General features: G+C 39.5%; 1 protein-coding gene across 2 annotated transcripts in view; it reads left to right on the forward strand.

Annotated features, from left to right (window-relative positions):
• Nucleotides 1–25,007, forward strand: part of TMEM117 (transmembrane protein 117) — a 226,276-nt gene that overhangs the window by 167,416 nt on the left and 33,853 nt on the right. For both annotated transcript variants that reach the window (XM_065646940.1, XM_065646930.1), the window contains exon 6: nucleotides 15,966–16,125. In XM_065646940.1, coding sequence (XP_065503012.1) covers nucleotides 15,966–16,125 — 160 coding nt within the window. The remainder of the gene's footprint in view (nucleotides 1–15,965; nucleotides 16,126–25,007) is intronic.

Consider the following 25,007-nt stretch of genomic DNA (forward strand, 5'->3'; position numbering starts at 1 on the left):
GGGCCCCTTTACCTTCAAGCAGCCTTGCCCACGGGATTTCCCCCAGCAATTGTTTGAAAAGGCCAAAGTCGGCCCTGCTGAAGTCCAGGGTTGCAATTCTGCTCGGTATTCTGCTCCCACCACAGGAGATTCTGAACTCCACCATCTCGTGGTCACTGCAGCCAAGGCAGCCCCCCACCTTTACTGCTTCAACCAGACCCTCCTTGTTAGCGAGGACGAGATCCAGCAGCGCACCTCTCCTAGTCGGCTCCTCCACCATTTGCATCAGAAAGTTATCGTCAATGCACTGGAGGAACCTCCTAGACTGAGGCTGGCTGGCTGAGTAGTCCTTCCAGCAAACATCAGGGTAGTTAAAATCCCCCATAACAACCAGAGCCTGTGACTGTGAGGCCACGCTCAGCTGCCCGTAGAAGGCCTCATCAACTTCCTCACCCTGATCTGGTGGCCTGTAATAGACTCCCACAACAGTGTCACCCCTGCCAGCCTGCCCCTTAATTCTCACCCACAGACTCTCAACTCACTCTTCATCCATGCCTGGACAGTACTCTATACATTGTAGTTGCTCTCTCACATAAAGAGCAACTCCACCACCACGCTTGGCTGGCCTGTCTTTCCTGAAAAGGACATAGCCATCCATGACCACATTCCAGTCATGTGAGCTGTCCCACCATGTCTCTGTAATTGCCACCAGATCACAATCTCCTGACCGAACACAGGTTTCTAACTCCTCCTGCTTATTCCCCATGCTTCGCGCATTGGTGTACAGGCACTTCAGGGAGCGAGCTGAGTACACCGATTTCGCCCTAGGGGTATGGGGGGCCTCCCAGTCTTTATCGATTCCAGCATGCTGCCCCATGCCCACTTTTGATTAAACTTTCATAGAGAAATGTTTCTCATCTGTGGGAAGGAATTTCTGATCAAAACTAGTCTCCTCAGAGTGGCCAGTAGCATGGTGATAAAATCCACGTGGATGAAAGTTACTCTGAGCCCCTGCACTTCTCAGTGCAGGAGGGGGAAGGTGGGGGGAGAAGCTTCAGTCTGGATTTACTGCATCTTTGCTGGATTCCCTGAATATTGCTATTTCTTCTAGGAGTTATCTGTTTTCTGATTTCTGTTAACTCCAACAAGCTGGGAAAGAACGGAGATTAGTCTCAGAACAGAGCACAGGGCTTTTTCTGACATACAAAAAAATTTCAGTTTGAGGGGGATAGTCATTTCCTGAGAAGTTCAAAGGTTAACCAAATATGTATCTGGGCATCTTAGTGAATTCAGCCATAACACTTCTCAAGTTCTGTTGTGCTCCTTGTTTCTTGGAAGTTCTTCTGGAAAATTAACAATACTCACATTGTCACAGAACTGGGCATATCACTATCAGAGTAGCACTGGCCTTCAGCATGTATTCTTGTGAGCCTCTTTATTAGCTTCTTTTTGTTTATCCTTCTTTCTAACCCTGTTCTATTCATAGAAATGTTAAGTTTCCAGGAGATCAAAATCGTAGCAATTTGGATGTGATTTTTCTTTATCTTCTAAGAAGATATGTATCAGCCTTATACTGGAACTGTCTCAACATGTGGAAGAACAAGCATCTTAACTTTTATTTCCTGAGCAACTTTTGAGTTGGTATAAATTCTTCTTAAATCATCGACAAAAAGTATTGTACAGTGCAATTACTGTAAATGTCAAGTGAAGTTTTGAGTGCTTGTATTTGTAAAGTGTTAGTTGGAGCAACAATGTAACCTGAAATTCAGAAGTTCTATGCACAAAAAAATCCTTTCTGTTTTGATCACACAGATTTTTTTCAGGAGGAATTGTAATACTTTTTTTTTGGTTTGAGGCTAGTGCCGTTGGTGTTCACACTTTTTCTATAGGCAAGTTGGATTGCTTGTTGGATAATAAGGTCATGTTTCCTTTGTAAATGTTAATGATGTGTAACTTACATGCTTGGCTACCAGGATTCCTTTACGGGAGGGAAAATATCATAGGAGCATAGGATCACAGTATAACTCAGGTGGGAATTCAAGGTCTCAGGAGGTAACTAGTCTCCTACTCAGGCTCAGCTCTGAGTTGAGACTAGGTTGCTCAGAGCTTTATCCAGTTCGATCTCAAAAACCTGTAGGGATGGAGACTGCACGGCCTCTCTGGGCAGCCTCTTACGCTGCCTGACAGCGCTCATTGGAAATAGTTTTTCATTATCTCCGGTCAGAATCTCTCTTGTTTCAACATGCGCACTTTCTGTTATCCTCCTGCCATTCTCTGCTGTGAAAGAGGTTGGCTCCATCTTCTTGCTAACCTCCCCAAAGGTACTGGAGAGCAGCTGTTAGGTGCTCCCAAAGCCACCCCTTCTCCATGCTGAACTTGCCCACATCCCTTACCCTCTCCTCAAAGAAGTCCCCAACCAGACTAGGGTCCTCCGCTTTAGTTTATTGGTGCTTTCTAGGTACTGGGAGCCAAAAACTGGATGTGATATTCTGGATATGGTCTAACAAATGCAGAGTAGCAGGAAAATAATAATTTCCATTGATCTCCTACTGGCCCTGCTCTTGTTAGTACAGCCCCAGACAATGTTGGGACCTCTTTGCTGCCAGCACACATGCCCAGCTCATGCTCATCTTGCTGTCTACTAATGCCCTTTTCTTACTAAAATAAGATTGATATTCTTTGGATCAGAAGGCAAGATTAAAGCTTCTTGGATTTTTTTTTTGTGTTGGAGTTGTTTTGGAAATACATTTAATCAAAATATAATCAATTTGTTAGATGAAAGAGCCTGCATTTATTCAAAATGCTTTGGCAAAAACATTAAAGAATAGTTCAAAACAATTGTAATTATATTTTACTCTGATAAGGTTTGCAGAAATGTAATTGTAAAAGGCACAACATCTTGATGAATGAGAAGTTGTATCCCACAGATACCATGGTGTATGAAACCTAAAATAATGAGAAATTTCTTATTCCATCAAACTGCTATATAGCTAAAATATACAGCTAATCTAGTCCAGAACATAGAAAGCTATGAAACTGTTATGATTAGCATATTCTCAATTTGAATCATATTTTTTTTAATTTTGGTTGTGGATATAATACGTTGTCTGAAAACCTGTGAGAATATAGGTGTATACTATACAGCCCTCCCACCTACTCTCATCAAAAGCTTTGTTTAAGAGCAGCAACATGACAGCATCTGGGCAAAGGCAGCGTGTTCCATATGTTCTACATAGATAAAATCAGACTCTATTTTTATCCTTAATGCTTTGTAACTCATGATCACAAAGAAAGTGGGAAATTTTATGGGTTTTGTTCTTGTTTTTTCCAAAAACTTGCAAGGATAATTTTAAGACTCTGCAACATCAAAATGCTTTGCAAAGTCATTTCAGCTTTATCAAATGTGTTTTAAAAATCAAATAAACCCGAATTTTTCAGTGTCGTTTTGATAGTTTCTAAATAGAACTTTTCCATTATTTTATTGAAATATGAGTTTTCACAATTCCTAAATGAAACGTATTTGTTTTCCAATTCAAGCAGGCTTTTCAGTGATTTCTTGAAAGAAATTAAAACATGGAAAATTGAATTCAATTTTTAGATTCAGCTCTGGATTCACATGCCTGGTATTCACATCTTGATTATGGCTGTTGACATGCCAGCTCCTACTACAGCCAACAGAGCTCTGACCAATGCAGGTGATGGTCATTTGTTTCGTCTCAGGTAGAAGCTTGTATTTAGTCACCTGATTAATTTTCCAGACACTACCAGCTGCATAAAGGTGGGATTCAGGTGCCTAAACATATGTATTGACTACAATTTGAAACGCTTTAGGGTATTGAAAAAGTCCACAGGCCTGGAAGACCTATAACAGGACTCAGAAGACACCTTCTGTTGCAGAGTCTGGAGGCCAATCAAGGTTCTCCACAGTGCCCCAAACCACACTAAGCGCGTATGTTTAGGAAACTAAATCTCATCCCTTTTTACACTAAATCTCATGCTACTCCCTTTTCACAAGAAGTCACATGGGAAAGGCGAGGGGTAACGTGTATAAGTTACTCCTGGGGAGATTCAAATTGGACACAAGAGGGAAGTTTTTCGCAATGAGAACAATCAGCCACTGGAGTAATGTCCCCAGAGAAGTGGTGGATTCCCCAACATTGGACAGTTTTAAGGTTCAGCTGGACAGGGTGCTGGGCCATGTTGTCTAGACCGTGCTTTTGCTAGGAAAGGTTGGACCAGGTAATCTCTGTGGTGCCTTCCAACCTGGTATTCTATGATTCTGTGATGATCTCTGTCTACTGTAATGTGAGATTAGATATGTTAACTCACATGTAGATTTCTACAAAAAAACACCTATGCTTAAATTTCTGGCTGAATCTGATTTCTTTATAAAATGTTTTAATTGTACTGAAGTAAACCATATGTAAAAATACTCCCTGTTTAAAAAAAATAATGATCGGTTATTCACTTGGCTCTAGCCAAAATACAGCAGACTTCACATGTGATTTGGTAAAAAAAGGAATAATTTAAATGCAGAAAAGAAATCTGAGTCTATAATATCCTGAAGAAAACATTCAGAGTGTTTTCCATGTAGTAAAACTTCGATCAGGGCTAAAGTTTCATTAATTATGAAATAAATTGTGAATACAAACAATGCTAGTAAATTCGATAATTGGGAAGTAAAGAATAAAGTTATTTATTAATGAAGGAGTAGGTTTATTAATTCACTGATTTTTACCACCTTTCTGTTTTGCATGTTCTTAATTGGATCTTCTGAAAATCAGTTTGTCTTAACTGTATAGAAATCCAAATAACCCAGATCACAGATAGACTTGAAAATGTGGTGTTAAATACATACTTATGCTGTTGCCTTTTTCTAAAACTAGAATTTAATAACATGTTTCAACTCGGAAAAATCAAAGAAGTGTTGGGATATACCTCTAGCTCCTGCTATACATCTGAAGAGCCTAATTTAAGGCTCTTAGAGGAGCATTTCAATTGCCATCTAAATGCATTTGAAATGGGAGTTGTCTTCTAAATATAAAGACATACGCTTCTTCAATTCCAAAATCTTTTTGCCATTCTACATTGCAATGAATTTAAGACTTCACTGAGTGCTTCATGATAAATGAGAAAAGGAGGCCAAGAATATTTTATTCTCATAACCAGTTTCTGTGACAGTTACTGGGGATGTCAAAGTCCCTGTCGTGTATGTTTTGGCATATGGCCCCATGTCTTCCCTCTATGGTGAATGGCAAGCCTTCAGCTCACTCTTACCAGGGACTGAGAATAAGATGATGACTTATTAATTAGCCACTGAGACACTCAGTTGGGTGTAGGAAATCTGTGTCCAGAGAGTTGTACTAATGTTAATTTGTTTATACAAAATAGAGCGGTTCCAACTACAGAGGCTGATCAAATAGCACCATGTAGCATCCAAATGCCTGGTGATTATGGCATTCAGCTGGTCTCTTTAAGACTGATATTCAAATACATGGTGTAAATTACCCAGAACAGGTATTTTCCCCTGGTCTGTTTCCTTGTCTTGTGCAGCTGGGATGCTGCCCTAACTCCTGGCTCCTCAACCCCAGTGAGGTGCAGGAATCATGCCCAGCTCTGACACAGCTTCCCTCACATTACAGAAATCACCCCTTTTACAGGTAAATTCCATGTATTGATGAACTGCCCTTGTCTGAATATAAATCATTTTCACTGAAAAATTACTAGGCAGGTCTATCCTGAGGCACATTCAATGCTCTGAAAATGTTTTAGAAAATCTTGTTGCTATTGTTTCTTGAGCCAACTCTCTTCCACCCCCCATTCTGTTAACAGAGCAAGTGATGTATCCACCTGAAAGTGTACCAGAAATATGGCTTCCCTTTACCTCATATAGAATTGTGGGTTTTTTCAAAGTTCTTTCCACTGGAGTTAGGCAATTAACTTCTAACTTTGGAAATTGAACATGGAGTAAAGTTCCTTGGATATAACTCATGTGAGTCCTATACTACCTTGTGTATGATAGATGTTGATTGAAAATATTTTTTACAAGCAAGACCATGAACCTTCTTAAACTGTGTTTCCTTTTCTGTGTCACAGATAGGAGAAGGCATTTGAAACGTAAAGCTTACGTCTGATGAGTTTAATTTAAATGAGCTGCTGTTTGAAATAGATAACACTTTCATTTAGTAAATTAATGGTGTGGCAAAAGGAAACTCAAAGACGCTTCTACCTATAATAAAAAAAAAAATGTGCTCTCTAGAATTCTAATATTTCACCATGTGATTACATTACCTAATCTTATTCATTTTATTACATGAAACATAGTAAAATGCATTAACATAAATGTAATTTCAGACTTTATACAAATTTTTGTGCAAAAATCCCAAATAGCTCTGGATTCCTATTGATAACACTCTAATAAAATTGCAGCTGTCTCGGTCAAAGGATAGAAGTAAAGCAAGGTTTGTGGGAGAGGTAATATCCTTTCTTTGACAAGCTGATATAACTGGAAAAAAATAAACTAGTGCTGTTTACATTTACAAAAGTGTTTTTCATTTTTATAAGTAAAATGAATGTATAAATATGCAGAATAAACAATTCCAGTTTTGCCAAACTCGGAGCATCCTTTATACTCTGCCGTGTCCAGTTTCTTCAGCTTACCAGGCAGAATAACAAGAAGCATAGAGAAGAAAACTTAACTGGGAATGCAAGATTCTCAAAATGTGTGGTATCTGCTATTGATAAGCATTTATAAACCAGTCCCAACATAGAGTTCCCTTTACTATACCGTATTTGAAACAGAGTATTTCAGAACTTCCAATTTCAGAACAGATATTTTGGAACTAGAAGCTACCGGCCAATACTGAATTACTTACCCATTAGTTCCTACTAGAGGATAGGAGTCAGAAGTACACTGTTGTGATGGCAAGTTTTAAAAAAGATAATGCAATTCACAGTTTGAATTAAAAATAATTTTCTTCTAATTGGTATGTAACTTCAGATAATTAAGTCTTTTTGATGGTAATCTATGTTACTATACTTTCTACTACTTATTTATGCCTGCAGAGCCTGCCATGGGGGGTGTGAAACTCTGAAATCTGGCAGTAGTATTATTCCATCTCTCTACCACATATTTGTCCTGATCAGGGCAACAGGCGCTGTATTTTAACAAAAGCGACTCAGTGTAATTAATTTTCCAAATATTCCTAGATATTTGTTGCAAATTACTGCTTCTAGGGTATGTCTGTGTTACCAGTTCACCCCAGTAGCACACTTCTGAAGAGGATCTCCCAGTTGTCTCTCCACCTGCCCTTTGGTTCACAGCATGGCTTGATTTTGGGGTGCGCAAATGGAATTTCCTCTGGGTGGAACTGAAGTGGAAGCTGCTCTCTGGGATCCCATCTAGCAAGCTGCAGTTATGGATGGGTGCCCAGCTCAGCCCACAAGATGCAGACACTGGAGAAAATGAGGCTGAGGGGAGACCTTATTGCTGTCTACAACTACCTGAAAGGAGGTTGTAGCATGGAGGGTGTTGGTCTCTTCTCCCGTGTAGCAAGTGATAGGACAAGAGGAAACGGCCTCAAGTTGTGCCAGGGAAGGTTCAGATTGGATATTAGGAAAAATTTCTTCACAGAAAGGGTTGTGAAGCAGTGGAACAGGCTGCCCCGGGAAGTGCTTGAGTCACCATCCCTGGAGATGTTTAAGAGACCTATAGATGAGGCTCTTAGGGACATGGTGTGGTTGTGGTTGGACTCGATCTTAAGGGTGTCTTCCAACCAAAATGATTCTGTGATTCTCTTATGGGGTCCTCAGCACCAGCTGTGTCACTCTATGGCCCTGCACTACCCTGTTCCGCTGCAGGAGCTGCTGGTAAAGGCAGAGCTCTCTCTCCCTTCAGAGCACTGTCTCAGCCGGGGCAGGAGAGCAGTGGCCAACTGGAGCCTTGAATCCGTGCTGCTCCAGAGAACCCAGATGCTTTTTACCAGCAGAGCATCTCTCCCTTGCTTAATTGCAGAAGTGATGCTGACACCAAGCAACAGGCAGACTAAATATTTTATTTTAAATGGGTTTAGAGTTGCTATTTTTGACAGATTTAATAACAGAACCCTTCTTAATTAAAACAAGTGAAATAAAAAGTTGGCATTTGCATATGAACATCTGCAGTACCATTGTTCTTTGTAGTTATTGTACACAGTGGGACGGTATGTTTGGCCAGTGCTGATTCTGGGATTAAAAATTATGGATAGTATTTAACTTGATGGATGATCTTTCTTTCCTGAGGACTGGAAAGCATTTTTAAATATCAAGAGCAGTAAAATTTGTTCCTCCCTCTCTGTATCTGTTTTCACAGGGTGTTTTTAAGTATTTTGGCACATTCATGAAAAAATTACATTATAAACCACTGCAACTGAAAATATATAAAATATATAAAATTTATAAAATATTGATTAGAATTGCATTTCTGTTTCCTAGAGCACCATCTGAAGCCGAATGTTTTGATGAATGCTGATTAGCTTCTAGGTGATTTTATATAGAGTTTAAATATACCTAGACTATATCCTAGGTAATTTTCTTTATTTAGTAGTTCACATATATATTATATATTTTATAAGGTATATATACTCATTTTCTTAACATACAATAATAGGAAGACAGATTTTATGATCTCATTTCTTTATTAATGTGTCCTTCTGTCCCTAATGTACATAGTATTAACCAATATCTGGAGTGCTTATTAGTGATGCTTAACAGTTTTTAAATAACCTGGCTTAGTGGCAATTATGCGTGAAAGTGTGACGAAAGTTCTCACAATGCTATGTCATACAAATCTAAGAGCTACTTTTGACTGAGCACAGGTAGTTTGGTGGTTTTTTGGTTTGGTTTTGTTTTGTTGTTGTTTTGTTTGGGTTTTTGTGTGTGGTGGAGGGTTTTTGTTTGTTTTGGTGGGGTTTTGTTGTTTTCTGGAAAAGGTGTAGTCCAAGTGCAAGATACTGCTTTTTGTCTCTTGGAAAAGACAGAATGAAGATAAGGAAAACAGTTACATTTTGTCTTTCATCTCTTCAGTCGATCTTAGCGGAACTCTTGCTATCTGATCATCAAAGCTGCAGCTTCATAAAAGATTCAGCAGAGGGTCATGCAAGACAGAAGAAAATTCTAAATAGCTCTAACAATGAATAGCTCAAAGTTACTGGTAAATTGAAGGTAGTATTTTCTTCCCCTTTTGTATGGTTGTGCAAAGAATTGTATTTGATATCTGAGCAGTGAAAAACTTCACTTTCACTATGTGATGGTTTGAGAAATGAGGTCACATCATAGACCAGAATTTGGTTTTGGTACACTTTACCCTGCTGGTTTAGACATGAAGAATCAGGAGACTCAGATTGGAAAAAGTTCTTGTTTCCAACATTAAATGCTTTGTAAGCTTGTATACATTTTTTAGCTTGTCTTTATCTTTCCAGGGACAAATTCTGTTTTGTTTTCAACTCAGTACAGACAACACAGACTGTTTCCTGAAGATGTGGCTGGATGGAGTCAAAGGTCCTTCTGGCACGGGTCTGGAGGGAATGTGCTGTGAAAGGTTTTGCGGTACCACACTGGGGCTGCAAGAGGATGAGTCAGGGCCTCATGGACTCTGCCTCGGGAATTCCTGATGCAGGAGGTAGGACATGCAAAACAGCAGTAGAGGGTTTCCCCAAGCAGCCAGGCCCCAAGATGACTGCAGCACATTGTGTCTTCTCTCAGCCGAGACTTCTGAGAATATCAGTAAGTTCATGCTTGGCATACTGACTTAATGAAGCAGCACCGGCAAGTCGGCCTTCCAGTTTGAACTGCCTTTGTCATGGCCCATGGTATTACTGAGCCATTAGGATGTGTGCGTTTGCATGGGCAGTTTATAGATATAGCCAGAAAAACCTTCTACCAGTAAGGATTGTAGCAGTACTGTTATTTTGGAATTAAAGCAAAACTAAATGATGTGGACCTCCCTCCTAAAATAAAGCCAGAAAATCTTAGGTTTGCATCAACACTTGACATTGGTTGTAGTAGATCGCAAAGCATGGGTATTTCCTTCCTCTCCCTTTCTGGCTTAGTCTCCCACAACTCTTCTTTCAGAGCCCAACTTTGTGTTTCGGAGGAGTCCATCTGCTGCTCTGGCACACAGTGCTCTCTCCAGGCAAGGACTGCACAGGCAGGGGTCGGTGCTAATGGCATTTCCAAAGGCAGTGGTGGGATTTCCCTTTGGGCAGACAGACTGCAAACCCCAGTGTGGCAAACAGTCTGCACACCAGGCTGCACAGGCTCACCTGTGATGTCCCTGCCACACTCTTTGAAAAGGAGGTCCCAAACTGCTGTCTTATAGTGGGAGAAGGTCTTTATTTCTTGCTAGTTATTGATCTAGAGAATTATTGATTTATCTGAATGCAGTTACACAATCACAGAACAACAACTGCATTACCAGGAGTGTCTTTTTCTTTTCTCTGCAGACAAATTTGGGTTCATCCCATTCATAAAGAACTTGCAGTTCATAAACTGTTCATTGTGCAGGTGCGAGAATAAAGAGAAGAAGAGTTACAGACCAGTCAGCCAGGACAAGGACAATGTCTGCAGGAAGATGAGAGCACTGTCAAAACAGCACTGTAGGGGAATGTGCAGAGTCTCGAGAGTCTTCAGTGCCAGACTGAGTTTATGAAACTCCTCTAGGAATTAACTTGTTAAGACAGCTATGTCCAACATGCAATGTGGCAGCTCGTGCTCCTCATATCCCAGGAAGCTGAGGAACTCAGGCTGTCCCTACCACTTGGAAATGGAAACAAGCCAGGCTTGCCTGGAGGCAATGAGAAAAGTCACCTTTACTTTTGCCACTCTTGAGTGGTGTCACCCATTAAGTAGCCTACAGTGTAGGAAAAGAAACACCTACTGGGGAAAGATTCTGGCAAAGAATCCTCAAAAAAAATATAGGTACTCACAGCACCGGATGGATTACTCACTCCACTGGGTTTTGTGGTTTTTGTTTTCTTTTACTGAACATTTAGGATTTATCTTATACTTCTGGAAGAGCTATTTAGGAAACCCCACCCTATCTTCAGAATTTTGGAGTGGACTGAAAGCAGGTAGCCCTGGCACTTTAGTGTATTGTCTGCTGAAGAAGGGCACAGCTGTGCTCACTCGAATACGCACTATTCTCATTTTATTTTCTAGGGGACATGTTGGCCTCAACTTGCCCTATTTTTCTTCTGCTACTTTGCTGTGGTGGAATGAGCACACTGGCCCTGTGTCCTTGGTCTTTGTGTCCAGGTTATTTTTTTCATTATGCTTTTTAAGTATGTCTTGTTTATTTAATGTGCATATGTATCTGATTTAAGTTTTCTTAGTTCTTGTTCACCATTTGGCTGCAGTTGTGCCAGACTGTGGTGTGCAAGGCATCTGGGCACTGGGACACCAGGAGAGAAATTTCTCAGAAAGCCCCATGAGGAGACTTTTTCTCAGAGGGTGAGGAGAGAGCACTGGCAAGGGAGGGATGATGAAGAGCTACCTTCCTTTGCAACAGGATTTTTATTTGAAGAATCTTTAGGAAAGTCCAGCCTGATCTCTGGTTATCATGTACCAAGTGACAGCTCAGGCATTGTATACAAGAGTCAGAATGACAGAAAGCCTGGGAATAACTTTTTTGTGATTTTTGAAAGTGCAAGAGGTGTTTAAGAGAAGGGTGCAATATTTTCATCCCAACAGGCAGAAATACGGCTGAGATAACAGGCATGATGACCACTGCATGTGTGGGTGATATAGATATGTATGGACTCTCACAGGAAAATGAAGCCCACTGTTTCCTATGATGGTCTTGTTAGCGAAGTTCCTTCTGTAGCAGAAGCTGTGCAGGGCGCTGCATGCTGGCTTAATGTGCACAGGGTTTAGGAAGCTTGTATCTAGGTGAACAAGTGAAGTCTCTGATCTCTCATAGCAAAGCAGCCAGATACATGCTCCATATGCATGTGGTGAAATTTATTGGCATATCCAAAAAGATTTCTGGACTGAGACAGAGACAACAGGAACAGCGGGGAATACTGGACTGCCCTGAATCAAAGATGTCCTGTTTTCTAAACATTACATGCCAACCCGTTAATCCATTACAATCTGCATTATGTTGCAGTGACAGCCTTTTTCTATTCACATAACTATGACCACCATTGAGCAAACAGAAGATTCGTATTTGACCAGCATCTCAGACTTTTTTCAAAGTTCAAGAAATCACACAGAGCAAAGCTGTGGATGACACCTGTGATGGGGGTGTGTGACACCAGGTCTGAATTTCCTCACCTCTAAGTGCTTTTCAAACAACTCATTGAAGTTGCGTTGCCCAGACTTCAGAGGATGATGGCTACTTTCTTGGACACTAAGATGGCAGTATGAAGACATTGTAGTTAAATTAATGCCAGGTTCTTCACATAGTTTGTTGAAGGTGGCCCCGTTGCATGTGGATGTTCTGTGCTTACTACTGATTGTAGTAGTGTAGAGAAAAATGAGGTGTCACAGCCTTCCTGCTCCTGAAATGGCATTTCTGCATGACAGAGACTACAAAGTTGAGGTTATGACCCTGTCTGCCGTGGGGGATTGTCTGCAGCAACCACCGATGACAGAAACCTGCTCAAGCTTCTGGCCCATGTTGTGCATAACCTCTCCTAGCATAGAATATGCTGGATGATAGATACTAAGTGGCTAGTCAGCTTGGTCAAAGCTTACAGTCCAAGTAAGTGCTGTTGTGGGAAGGTGCAGAAGCTAAAAACACCTGGTTTGGCCCTTGCTAAGAGTGTGAGGACAAAATTAATGATCTGTTGGAAAACGAGGGCCAGCAGTGTGGATTCAGTTTGGCGTGAGTGACTTGGTTTGGCAAATTCAAGACCAAACTCAGTCCTAGCTATCAAATATTATAGAGATACAGTCTAAAATATTACCTAATTCTTGAGAGGTTCCTGGCAGTAAAAAGTTCCTCTTTTCAAGCTTTTTTTCAGTTTGGTGTAGAACTTGGGATTTTAGATCATCACTGGCAGTCATGAGCACAGGACTGACTTTTCTGGACCTACTTAATAATTTTAACTTCTCAGTATGTGGTTATTCTGGACAGTGTTTTTTTGCAGACATTTTAAAAATTTTTATTCTTCATAGCAACCTTGTATCTTGAAGAGTATGGGCTAGGTTGTAAAATGTGGGTTATTGTAGCTGAATAGGTACCCAGGACACATAATCATTCGATACAGCAAGCTAGAATTAGACAGGAAATATAAAAGTGTATTTCATCTGTGAAGTGCAGAAAGAAGTTGCATTTCTTAATGTCTGGTACAGAGAAGAGTCAACCCTCTCTTGCCTTTCCCCTCATAGCCCTTCTGTAAGCAGAAGACAGAGAGGTCCTGCCAGCAATTCTGTGAATAGTTTGGAGGCGTAGCTCTTTCTCAGTAATGTGCATTGCAGGATAGAGGACAAATTAGACTGGCCTAAAGGTAGTTCACACTGGTTCATCTGATACAAGTTAATGTCCAGTTAAATGAAGTCCTCAGCTTCTCTTAATCCCCAGAACACTGGGGCTGCGGTTTGGCTGTGGGGGGTGCCGAGTGCATCTGCCACACTATGGTGTACTTTCACAAGTGAACTGAACTCTAACCCAGACAAAGTCAGTTTTTTAATAACTCCAAAAGCACTTATTGAATGTTTTGCTGTGTTCCAATATCATAGGTCAAAAATACAGCTGATTGCTAATTATGCTGTTTAATGCAACCATTTCAAAAGTCTATTTCTAACCTTTTTTGCTGGTTTCACATTTTCTTATTCTATTAGCAGCCCATTTTCTGCTCCCTTCTCTCTCTATTTGACATTTCAGAATGAATAATGAAGCAGTTTTGTAAGTGCATATGCATTTCCTCAAGGAAATCAGGACTTGAGCACATACATTGGTGTTCGCATGCATGCCGATGAAGCACTCATAAAAATACGTCTGCCTTTGCTTGCATACATGCCAATGTCCAACCTTCCATGTTTTGAACTCTTACTCCAAAATGCAAATGCATAATTCAAGAGGACTGAAGCAGAACAGCGTTGAGCATAACTTCTGGGTACATGATTCCCATAGCAAACTATGCCGACTTCAATTACGTTTCTAAACATGTGTTTCTAAACTGCCCATGCACTGGGAGATGGGAATTCCTCAGCATGAGGACGAGGAAAATCAATGCACCCAACAGCCAGACCAATCTGCACAGGTGGCAGACCAGCACAGAGGACTGTGTTCTTTCTGGAGAACTTCTCAGCTTAAGTGACAACATTTACCTCCATGTGCATTTCAGATACAAAGACAAAATGGGTGGGAAAAAACACCTTTGTAGGTCTCAGGAGACATAATGAATCACGTTTCTGAAGTAAGCCATTCTGGGTAGGAGCCTGTAGAAAAGTCCATCAGGTTCAGATACTGGCAGGTGAGATGGTAGCTAAGCAAATGTTTTGGGGATAAGCAGGCTTGAATATTGCTTAGGTCTAATTCAGTCTAATATACCTCATTTTTTTCTTTCTCTCCCAGATGCTGATATTATACTCAAGGGATACTGCTACAATGCCAACCAGTGTTAAATATAACTGAATTTATTTATTAAGAATAAAAATATATGTTCAAAGGTAAAGGTCATAGCAATCAAGTCGGTTTATGTCTCATTATATCACAAAGAAGCACAGCCCGTGGAGCCATAGAAGAATGATGTTTAGGAGCCCAGATGTGTACACTACTGCTTATGTGCATGTTTGTTTTCCCTTCCCACACAGACACAGCCAAGGCTGATATGTAAAAAGAAGTGCCTACAGACTGGGAGCCTGTGCCTACTGGTGTACAGATTTTTCTTTTACTCTGCTGAGCATTTGTCCCATTTGGAAATGTCATGGGAAATATCCTTCACATTGTTTTACAGGCCTTGGTAGCTGAAGAAAATTAGATTTTATTGCTGTGGAAAAAACCTCCACCTTGCCACAATTATTTAGCTCTGTGTGTGCATTCAGATGTTGATATGCCCCTATTATAGCACAGATTTACTGACAGCTATGGCTACTGGGAGATGCTTTGCTCCCCCTCAAATTACTCACTAAATTTGCCTCCTTCCACAGAACCAGGAATTCAATCAGTCATTGCTGCCAACTCTGAAGGATATCACCAAAGTGCTGCTGGAAATGATGCAGAGCTATTTTCAGGACATAGCTTGGAAAGATACTTTCTTAAATACCATATTGCGAAATTGTATGAATTAGCAAAATATGTCTTCTGGAATTCTCATAGCAGTCAAATGGAAGCTTTATTACTTTTGTAATTCACTCTTCACTGACTTCTCAGAAATGACATAAGACGTGTTGAAAAATTGTACAAAGGACATCTTAGAAGACACAAAGCAAAATCTTTCTGCAACCCCCAGAACTTATTAGAGATTAATTTAGTGCAATTAAAATTTCTTTCATAGGCCTGTGTTTCTGTATAAAAATTAGACTTCACAGTTAGTGTCCTACAGCTCCCATGGTTGAGAAGAGGCTTTGCAAAGGTTCCAGTGTCTTTGATGCCTTAGAAAATGTTCTCTGAAATTGTTCATTTGAATTTGGCCAAGATCATACAGTCCTTGTTACCTTATTATAGTTTATTTCTTTATCATTTTACTTAATTGGTTTGCATATTCAATGAAAAATATGGAATGAAGAACAAGAGTGATACACTGCAGTCTCATTTTGCAACGTGCTTAGTACTAGCTACTAAATTTCCTTTTACTACAGATACAGCTGACTGCTTTCCTGTTTTGAATTAAACGATTTGTTTGTACACTTAATTTTCTTCAATCTCTTTTCATCATTGGAAAAGTACTGATAAAGCACTAGCTGACCATTAGAAGACAGATAAAATAGAATGATGCATCTTCAACGATACATCTTCATTACAATCGTATTCTCTCTGAACTATTTTTTTTCCCTTGCAGGACAGTTCTGTTTACTCTGACCTCTGTAGTTGTGCTTGTCATCACTACTGACTGGATCAGCTGGGACAAGCTGAATCGTGGATTTCTGCCAAGTGACGAGGTCTCAAGAGCCTTCTTGGCTTCTTTCATCTTGGTGTTTGACCTTCTTATTGTCATGCAGGTACATTCCTAATGGTTCATTTTAGCTGCTGAGGCTGCCTAGTCACTCTCTTTCCACTAGAGCAAATGGTGTTTAGCTAGGACTACGTAAAGGTAAATAAATGTTTAATTTGCAATCACTGTTTGTATATGCATTTTATAACACCATTCTCTGTGACTTTGCAAAAAGCCCACTGGCCTTTTATTATGAAAACATTGCTGATTTCTATTCCTAGACTACCAGGTAAGAACTTTGTGTCTCTCCAAGTTAGGTGTTTTCTGCAAAAATGACACCAGATAAAGAAACAGAAGCTAGCCGTTTTGTAAATTCAAAGCTTCTGCTAGGATGATGAGAAAAATTTGGCCAAACAGTAAGGAAATACTTCCATATTTCAAGCATTTACAGTATCAGGTATACAGCTGGCATATGTCGCAGCATTTTAATAGATGAAAATTAGTATTTGCTATTAAGATTCCACTTTCACATGAACATTTCTTTACTTTGATGACAGGTCCTTGTACTGCAATGTGTTCTGCCAGTGAGGTTAACTGGGGAGATGATTCCTTGTAGCCTGCCTGATGTCTGCTCTTTTGAATCTAGCTGTTAAGAAAGGAATCTGGGTCACAAGTGTAGGGCCAAAACCCTCCTTCATGTGATTCTGTGCTCTACCCTTTGCATTTGTCTGTGGTTTGAGCCCTGTGTGAATAACTCACCTAATGCTCTGTGAAGAATTACATCATTTGGGATGAGGCAAGGAAAAGGAGCACTGAAGGCCTGAGTGACTTTTGCTGTTAGTCCTGGACATGTCAGGTTGTTGAACCGAGGTTCAGCAAAGAATTTGAGAAGAACCGATGGGTCCTTTCCAATATATTGCTAACTAACTCTGCTAGCAAAGACCATTTCTGAGACACTTAGTTCTCTTTAATGAGGTATCTATTGCTTGAGTAATTATCGTAGAGGTGACACTGTGGTGGCGCTCAGAATTTATCACTGCTGTACTAGGACGTTAAAGCCACATAAAGTCCTATGGTTCAGTTTTATTTTCTAATGTTCACCACTGTTCAGTGCTCACTGTGGTTCATGGTTAGAACAAGGAGGATAAGAAAGGAAATACTGTTTTCTAGTAAGATTTCTGGTGCTTTCCTTTCTCTCCCTTTGCATTTTACACTTTGTTTGCTGCTTCAAAACAGATTAAAGAGGCTGTATAATAAATGATTGTACTTCACAGGGCTGTAATGAAAGTGTGAATGAAAATACACGATGTATCAAGCTATATTGAATTTGATATTGTATGCAGGGTAGAGAAACAAAGTTGTCTTCATACCAAATAATTATTAAATCATCCTTTTGACTTTGAAAAATGAAGTCCCAGTATTTTGACCTTGGAGCTGCTGAATACAGGGAAGAATTTTATTTGAAACAGCCTGTTCCAAGTACTATTTCATATTTTTACGAGAAGCAAGAGGCTCTTTTTAATTGCATTTTTGACTGATGTTTGTATGATGGAGTTATTTATTTATTTATTTATTTAAAGCTGTTTGGACTGCGCAACTAAGTTGGCATGTTTTATGTACAGTGTAGTTCTACCATCATTGCATTGCTACTGCAATGAAGTCGAGACAGCAAAGTATTAAATCACAGGTAAAGACCACCAGGATCTCAATCCTTTGACTGAAGTATGCTTTAGAATTACATGTTTCTAGAAATTAATAGTGTTTTCTGTTTCGTGGATTTTTTTTTTCTAATTTAGTAAGCTTAGCGAGAAACTGATAAAATTATAAAAAAAGGAAAAAAAGCTTAGTATTAAGAAATTTCTGTTTGAGGCTGATGTTAACCAAGACCACAAATGAAGTCTCATCTAATTTTTGGGTGCAGTCATTTTCTGTGTCTCCGAATGGTCCGATTAATAGTGTGTTTAGCAACAAGAGAAAACCAGTTGAGTTTTGAAACCCATTCTCAATGCTGTGAAAAACAATTACATAATTGTAATGGATGGCTTTGCCTTCTTAGTATTACTATAATTTAATATTTATCTAAGCCTTATGTAGGACACAAGAAAGAAATAAAGGACTGAGGAGTCTTTGCCCTCAAGAGCTACCTTTATTCAATTCGACATAATCCAGGCAGACATGTGAAGAGGAGGACACAGACAGCTGAACCTTATACAGACAGTTATACATGAGTGTTGCTAAAGGGTACATGCACTTTTTAGCTTTGGTTTTCATCCTGCAACAAACCCTGGCTGCCTCCCAGCCCCGCTCTCCTTCTAGTGTGCAAAGGCTCCTCTGGTCTGAGCGATGCACCAAATATTCAGGGGATGGGTCAGGGAGAAAAGCACAGATGAGAGACAGAGTAGAAGACAGAGACCTGTGTCTGAAATGTAAATGTGAAAGCCATGACCACAAAAATATTAAGACAGTCTGAGAAAACAGATCATGAAGAAGGTTGCAGGACTACAACAGGACTTCTTAGGTAGTGCGGCTGGCTTCTGGCTCAGGTTCTATTCCTGCCTCTTCTGCTGTGACACATCACCACATCCACCCTCCTTGGGGTGAAGACAAGGGACCCTGAGTGCCTGTCGTAGATGGCAACTGTGTATACATCTCCACCAGATTTTAGTCACTGTCTTTATAGTCAATGGAGACATCAAGGTACAGTTGGGGTGCTTTCAAACTTCTACAGTAGGATGAGATGCAACAGGCCCTAGAGGTGCAGGTTTCTCTCCATGGAGAATAAACAGACCCAACATGATGAGCTGAGAGGAGCCATCCCTTAAGCCAGACTCAAAAGAAATGCTATGAGGGTTGCATGGTTTGAGCCCAGAGCTGCAGCTCTGCAAGGGTCCTGCTCAGCTATTTCCACGGCTGGTCAAAGGGCCAAAGTATTATGGCATTTCTGTGCTGGTGTTTTATCAATGAGACTTCTTTAGAGCACGTCTGACTCTTGCAGGCAGGGTGAGCTCCACTTCTCCCATTGCCGCTTGGCCACAGTTGAAAAGAATTAAAGTTTCACTGGGTCTAAGCCAGCACATCAGGGACAATAACCATTTCAGGCTGTTTGAGAGGCAGCACAGAGGGCTCTGTCCAGTCCTGGTTGTCAGGACATTTTATCCAATGTAAATACAAACACTGATTTTTTTTTTTTTTTTTTTTTAAATATAGAGATTGCATATTTTCTCACTGAAAAACAAGTGATTGAATTCAGTTCAATGTAGGCAAGCCTTAGTTCCTTTTAAAGGATATGTCCTTGCTTACAGTAAGAAAGTAAAAATGCTACAAGTTAGTTATTTTTCTCCACAGTATGGAAGTGATGAAATTAATCTTTTTCACATCATGTTTAATGATTTCTGACCTGATAATTGAGGTGGCAAGATACCAACGTATGTATATTTCTGGCACCTATAGCATTCACTGCTGTACATGGGCACCATGATAATTTTAGCCTTAGTTTCAGACTGGGTGCGAGACCACATATATTAACGTTGGATATGTAGTAATACTTTTATCATGCAATAGAAATTTTTACTCTTTTAACAAAAAATTCACATATCTGGTTCTCAAAGATGTAATGGAAAAGCTGTTAATTAAAGGAGTAAATATCAAAAGTGAAACTATAATCCCACATTCCAAATACTCCTATTTGAGCAAGTAAACAGTAACTCATGCATTAGCCTACATACTTTTTGTGTGTGTGTGTCATGTTCTTAGTGACTTTGCTAATGGGTAGGAGCCTGTGGTGGCTGTGTTATTAAACCTCCTGTGTTCACAGGAGGTTAATGGGGAGATTAATTTTTTCATCTCTGTAGTGTCTTTTGTGAGTGTTTAGAGGTTTGCCCAGACCTCTGAAAGACCGGGAAGTATTTCAGCATCACTGTGGAGTTACACGCTGTAGCTACCTCTCTGAGCACTTTGCAAGTCCCATGGTGTAAATTCTTGTAACTCTTATGACTTACTGCAACGTCTTATCTGACAGTACAATCAGATAAAATGTCTGAGTGACTTAAAAGCTACCTGAAAATACTATTTGATCCCCAAAGGAGAATTCATTCTTCAATAACTGAAGAAACTCTGTAGCACCTGACTGGAATAAACAGCAGCCAGGAAGCACTTATGTCTAAGATTGTTTGAGACAGCTCTTGTATGCGAATCTTTAACCAAACTAGCAAAATAATCCTGTTAATACCAAATGCAAATACTCTTGTAGATACACAGAATAGAATTTTGTCCTTCTGGGTAGTTTGAAAGAAATGAAGGTCAAAGAGAGTTAGAAAATTAACAACATTCCTTATGACTAGTACTGGATCTCTGCTTACATATGTATTAGGATATCAGCAGACAGATTTTTTTTAATAAGAACCATTTTTCAAATGTATTTTTCATAATGTTTTTGTATGTAAATTGCTTTAACATGTAACTGTAGATCAATCCTTGCTACTTCACTTGAAAATCAACATATTTAAGGGGTGGCCTGTCACTTCTTTTTCATTTTGTTTCTGCAGAAGGTCTGGTCTTCTGTCTTTGGTAGAGTTGCTAATTAGAGAACTAGAAAGTTAACAGTTTGAAGAAAATATGTATTTAGGCTGTCTTATGTTTTTTCTTCTAGTTTTTAATAATTCCCTGGGGAAAAAGTAGTTAATTTAGCTACTTTCTAATGTTAATTATGTTTTGTATATATCATTATTAAACAGTAACACAAAACCATTATCAGCAAAATGGAACAGACTCTGGTCTTGTTAACAAATACATAAAGTGGGGACAGGTCTATTTATTTTCAATTTTACACTGATGAAGAGACTATTTTGATTAAAATCTAGTATGACGTGTGAGCACATTCAAAAACACCACCCACAACATCAAGCGCATAGAACAAGATATAATTTGCTTGAATAGTTGAAGTGAAAGATAGAGTAGAAATATGGTCTCGTCCACAGCAAGTGGGTAAAGGCTTGATTTTTAGAGGTTTTATTTTTTATTTTAGAAAATCTGTTTAACTTTGCAAACATAATTTGATTGTGACTTTTAACTGGATTTATACTCAGTAATTTGATAGAATTAATTTACACTTACACAAACGAGAGGAGAATCCTGATTTACACTTCAAGCAGAATATGCAGGTATAGTAGTTTTCCTTTGAAAGAGATAAGCAAGAAATGATTTTGTGTTCATAGACAAATCAGGATATACAAAATAATTTATTGTTCCTGTCAGAGTAGATCCTCTCAGCTGTACATTTGATTCAAGAGTGGCATATAAATTTTTTTGTTTCCTAACAAGCAGTAGCAAAACATACCGATGTATAGTTTGTTCCCAAGGAAGTTACCCAACTTGGACTGAAAATGTCCTTCTAAAAACCTCCCATTCAGCACAACAACTTATGAAGAAGCAAGCACTTGAATACCAGGGTACTTTCCATCATACCTTTGCTGGGTTTTGAAACATTTGAAAACACGATAATAAAATATAAGTCAAAACCCATGAGACACGTCTGTGTTACTGAAGTTAATAAACAACTTTTCAATCACCTCTGACATTCAGGATTTCTGTATGTGAGGGGCTACTATGTTTTTTTATTCGTGTACTCCTTGCCCTTTCAAGATGGGAAGCTAGCCATAGGGGCAGGTGACCAGTGACAAGTTTTGCAGAGGAATCAGGATAGATGGGAATTCGCCTTGAATAAAACTGACAGCAGATTCATCTCCATTACTGGTGTCCCCAGCCAGTACCATATGGCAAGGTTTTACAGGGAAGAACTGTACCCTGGACTGCTTTTTTTCAGATATTACGTAGAGCGTTTCATTCCACTCAGAGTACATTGCTCTTCACTAGCAGATTTTAGACATGCCTGTCAAACAGCATTACAAAAGTCGGTAAGCATTGTGAGCACATGCTTGTACTCAGCTAATTGCTCAATGTTTGCTGAAGAACCCTACTGTGAGGGTTGACTCTGGGGTCCTGTACCTCCCATGGCCTACGGATCTCCGAAGGAGAAGGGGACAAGTTCAAGTGAGGTAACCTTGGGAGAAACCTTTCTATAACAAGTAGTAGATTTTACTTCCTGCAAAGTCTCTCACATAGGAAAGACTTTCCTCTCTTCTTTTGTCGTTTCTACATCCTTCTATGGATGATGGAAATGTTCCTTATCAGCACTGATGTAAAATATTCCAAAATAATCCTGAAAAATTAAAGTGAATTAGAAGGACTAGAAGGGAACAGCTCTTGATCTACAGCTTCACTTTATTTGTACTTACTACAAATTCAAGTGACAGATTTGAGTACATTCCTGAATACTGTTTAGCCAACATATTGATAATATTTCTCATGGCATGATTTGCACTGTGGCCCTTCCTCCTGCTGGGTCAGACTCAGGTCTTTCTTACCTATCCTAGAATTGTTCCTTTTCTTGAATCTGCCTCCACAGCTGCTACTCTTGCATTTATGTCTGCATTGAATTTCACAGTCCCGAATAACATTTTTTTTTTTTTTTCCCTGAGAGTCATTGGTTTTAGGGGTATCAGGTCTTACTCTTTTCTATTTAGAACACAGAACAGTAGCTTTCCTGAGCTCTGCTTTCATCCATCCCATCAGACATCTGTTTTATGCTAACTTTCCTGTATGTTCTGTCTGTGACCACTATCAAGGGAGTGGGTTATTTCCTGGGTATCACGTACTGAGGGGGACAAGTTAGTGTGGTCCCAGAAACAGCCTGTTTGACAGCTCAGGAATGAGCACCTAGAAATGGAGTCAGCGTCCCACAGAATGAAGTTGTCCCAGTCCCTCTCCTGGCAAGGAAATGAGGCTCTGAGGAACCAGTGCATGGATTCTCATCTTCATCCCATCTGCCTCTTCACATTTTTGTTTTCTGTGGACAAGGCAAGGAGAATAGAAATACCGTATTTATAGATCAGAGAATAAAATTATACATTTGAAATCCACTGCTTTTATGTTGAAAGGAAACACCTTTTAAGTTTGATGGAAGTGTACGTAGTGTTTGTGTAAAAGGGTGATGAGGGGAGAAAAGTACAGCATTGTTATGTGTAATTAAAACGCAGAAGTCTCTGTTGGAATATTTTCAAGATCCAGTTGGATGTATAAGTTTGTTTTGAAAATCCCTTCTCCCCCCTGCCAGAACCCACTATAAAGTACAGTTTATTTCTTCAACTCTTTCAATTCCTTTGGAAATAAGAAAATGATAAGTAAAATCCTTTTCCCCTGAGAAAAGGTGGGAGTACTTTGTCCCTTCTTGCACATGATATACCCTACCTTTTTAATGAGCTGTCTGGTTTATATTGCAGCATTTTCTAGCTTGATAACCAGCGCCATCATTTCATGTGGTGGATTTTGTCAAATACGACATGCAAAACACAGTATTTTTAAGTACATTTCATCCTCTGCACTGTTTGCACATGGTTAAATCTTACTTGGATGCATTATATTTGTCTTGGGCATTATAGATTCAATTCCAGGATTTGCTTCAGCTGCTGTAACTTGGTGTATTTGTGCTGACCTGAATCCTATTGTGCCAATTTATACCAGCTGAGGGCTTGGCCCTATTTTAGCTCTCTGACTCAGTTACTCATTTGCTGAAAAGGAACAACTGTAGTTCTTTTCTTTCACTACTTGTCTGATTGTCTGCTCAGCCCCTAAGGTGCTCAGAGAAGGATGCTGTCTGACTCGGTACAGCTTCTAGCATAATCAGGCACCAGTCCCAGCTGGAGCCTCTTAGCTCTGAGATGACTACACACAAAATGAATTAGCTGGAAAAGCTTCTCATTTGTCACAGTCATTCCCTTTTACCCTGACAATGGGTACGTGCCATACATGTGACACTGAGGCCCTTCTTTTGCAGTGCAGGTATTTATCCTGACATAATGAAGCAGTTCTGCAAAAGCAGACCTGGCATTTTCATCCACTACCCCCTGAAGCCACGATATCCAACCCAAATGCACCAAAAAAAAAAAAAAAAAGTAGTGGAATTCTAGGAACAAGAAAAGCCAGAAATTGTTTACAAGTCTTTCACAGGACTATTTCCATCTTTAGTTGCAAGGAGAGTCTTTTCACAGATTCTGCTATAATCACTGTGTGATAGGTTTTGTTGTTGTGGGATTTATGTCTGATGAGTGTTGCATTACTTTAGATTATATTGCAGTGATATATGTTGATATAACAGTAATGTTGACATTCAGATAATTCTGCTCTCTTTGCGTTTGAGATGCTCTGGAATATATTATTTGCTTGTAGAAATCTGCTTTGTAATGAGCAGGTTTTTATCTAAGAATGAAAAAACTGAGATGAGATTGAACTAGTTCAGCTGTTTATTAAGTCATAGAATTGCATGCAATTTGTAAATGGAACTGAGTTAAAAAAATTTTAAAAAATATAAACCTCAGTTTACCATAAATAGATAGACTCTTGCCTTCAGACAAGTTTTATGCCTATCCATATTTTACATTTAGCTACATGACATACTGAATTTGCAGGACTTAGGTCATTCCTGAGCATACAGATCCACCTAGCAACAATACTGAGTTCAAGTAAGGAGAAGAAGCAAAACTAGCTTGGTTGCTCTTCATCAAACCTTAGAGGGGAACAGAAACAAGAATATGCCTGGTATTGTTGGTCTAACTGCATTATTTCTGCAAACTGGATTGAATGACAGTTGTTTATACTTCCTTTGAAAGTTTGAAGGCTGTTATATGAGACATTAACAAAAAGACATGCTTACTTTTATTGCCTTTGAGTTCTTCTAACATTCTGTAAAGCTGCTGAATTTCTTTGTATAACAAAAGGGACATATGTAGTTAATCACTGAGTGTCTTGAGATACTGGGTACATTAGATATTTTTGCACCTGTTAGAATCAGACTTTATTGAACTCATCAGTGAGTAATTCTTTCTCATATGCACA

The sequence above is a fragment of the Caloenas nicobarica genome, chromosome 1, assembly GCF_036013445.1.
Source record: "Caloenas nicobarica isolate bCalNic1 chromosome 1, bCalNic1.hap1, whole genome shotgun sequence".
In the NCBI taxonomy this organism is placed as follows: domain Eukaryota; kingdom Metazoa; phylum Chordata; class Aves; order Columbiformes; family Columbidae; genus Caloenas; species Caloenas nicobarica.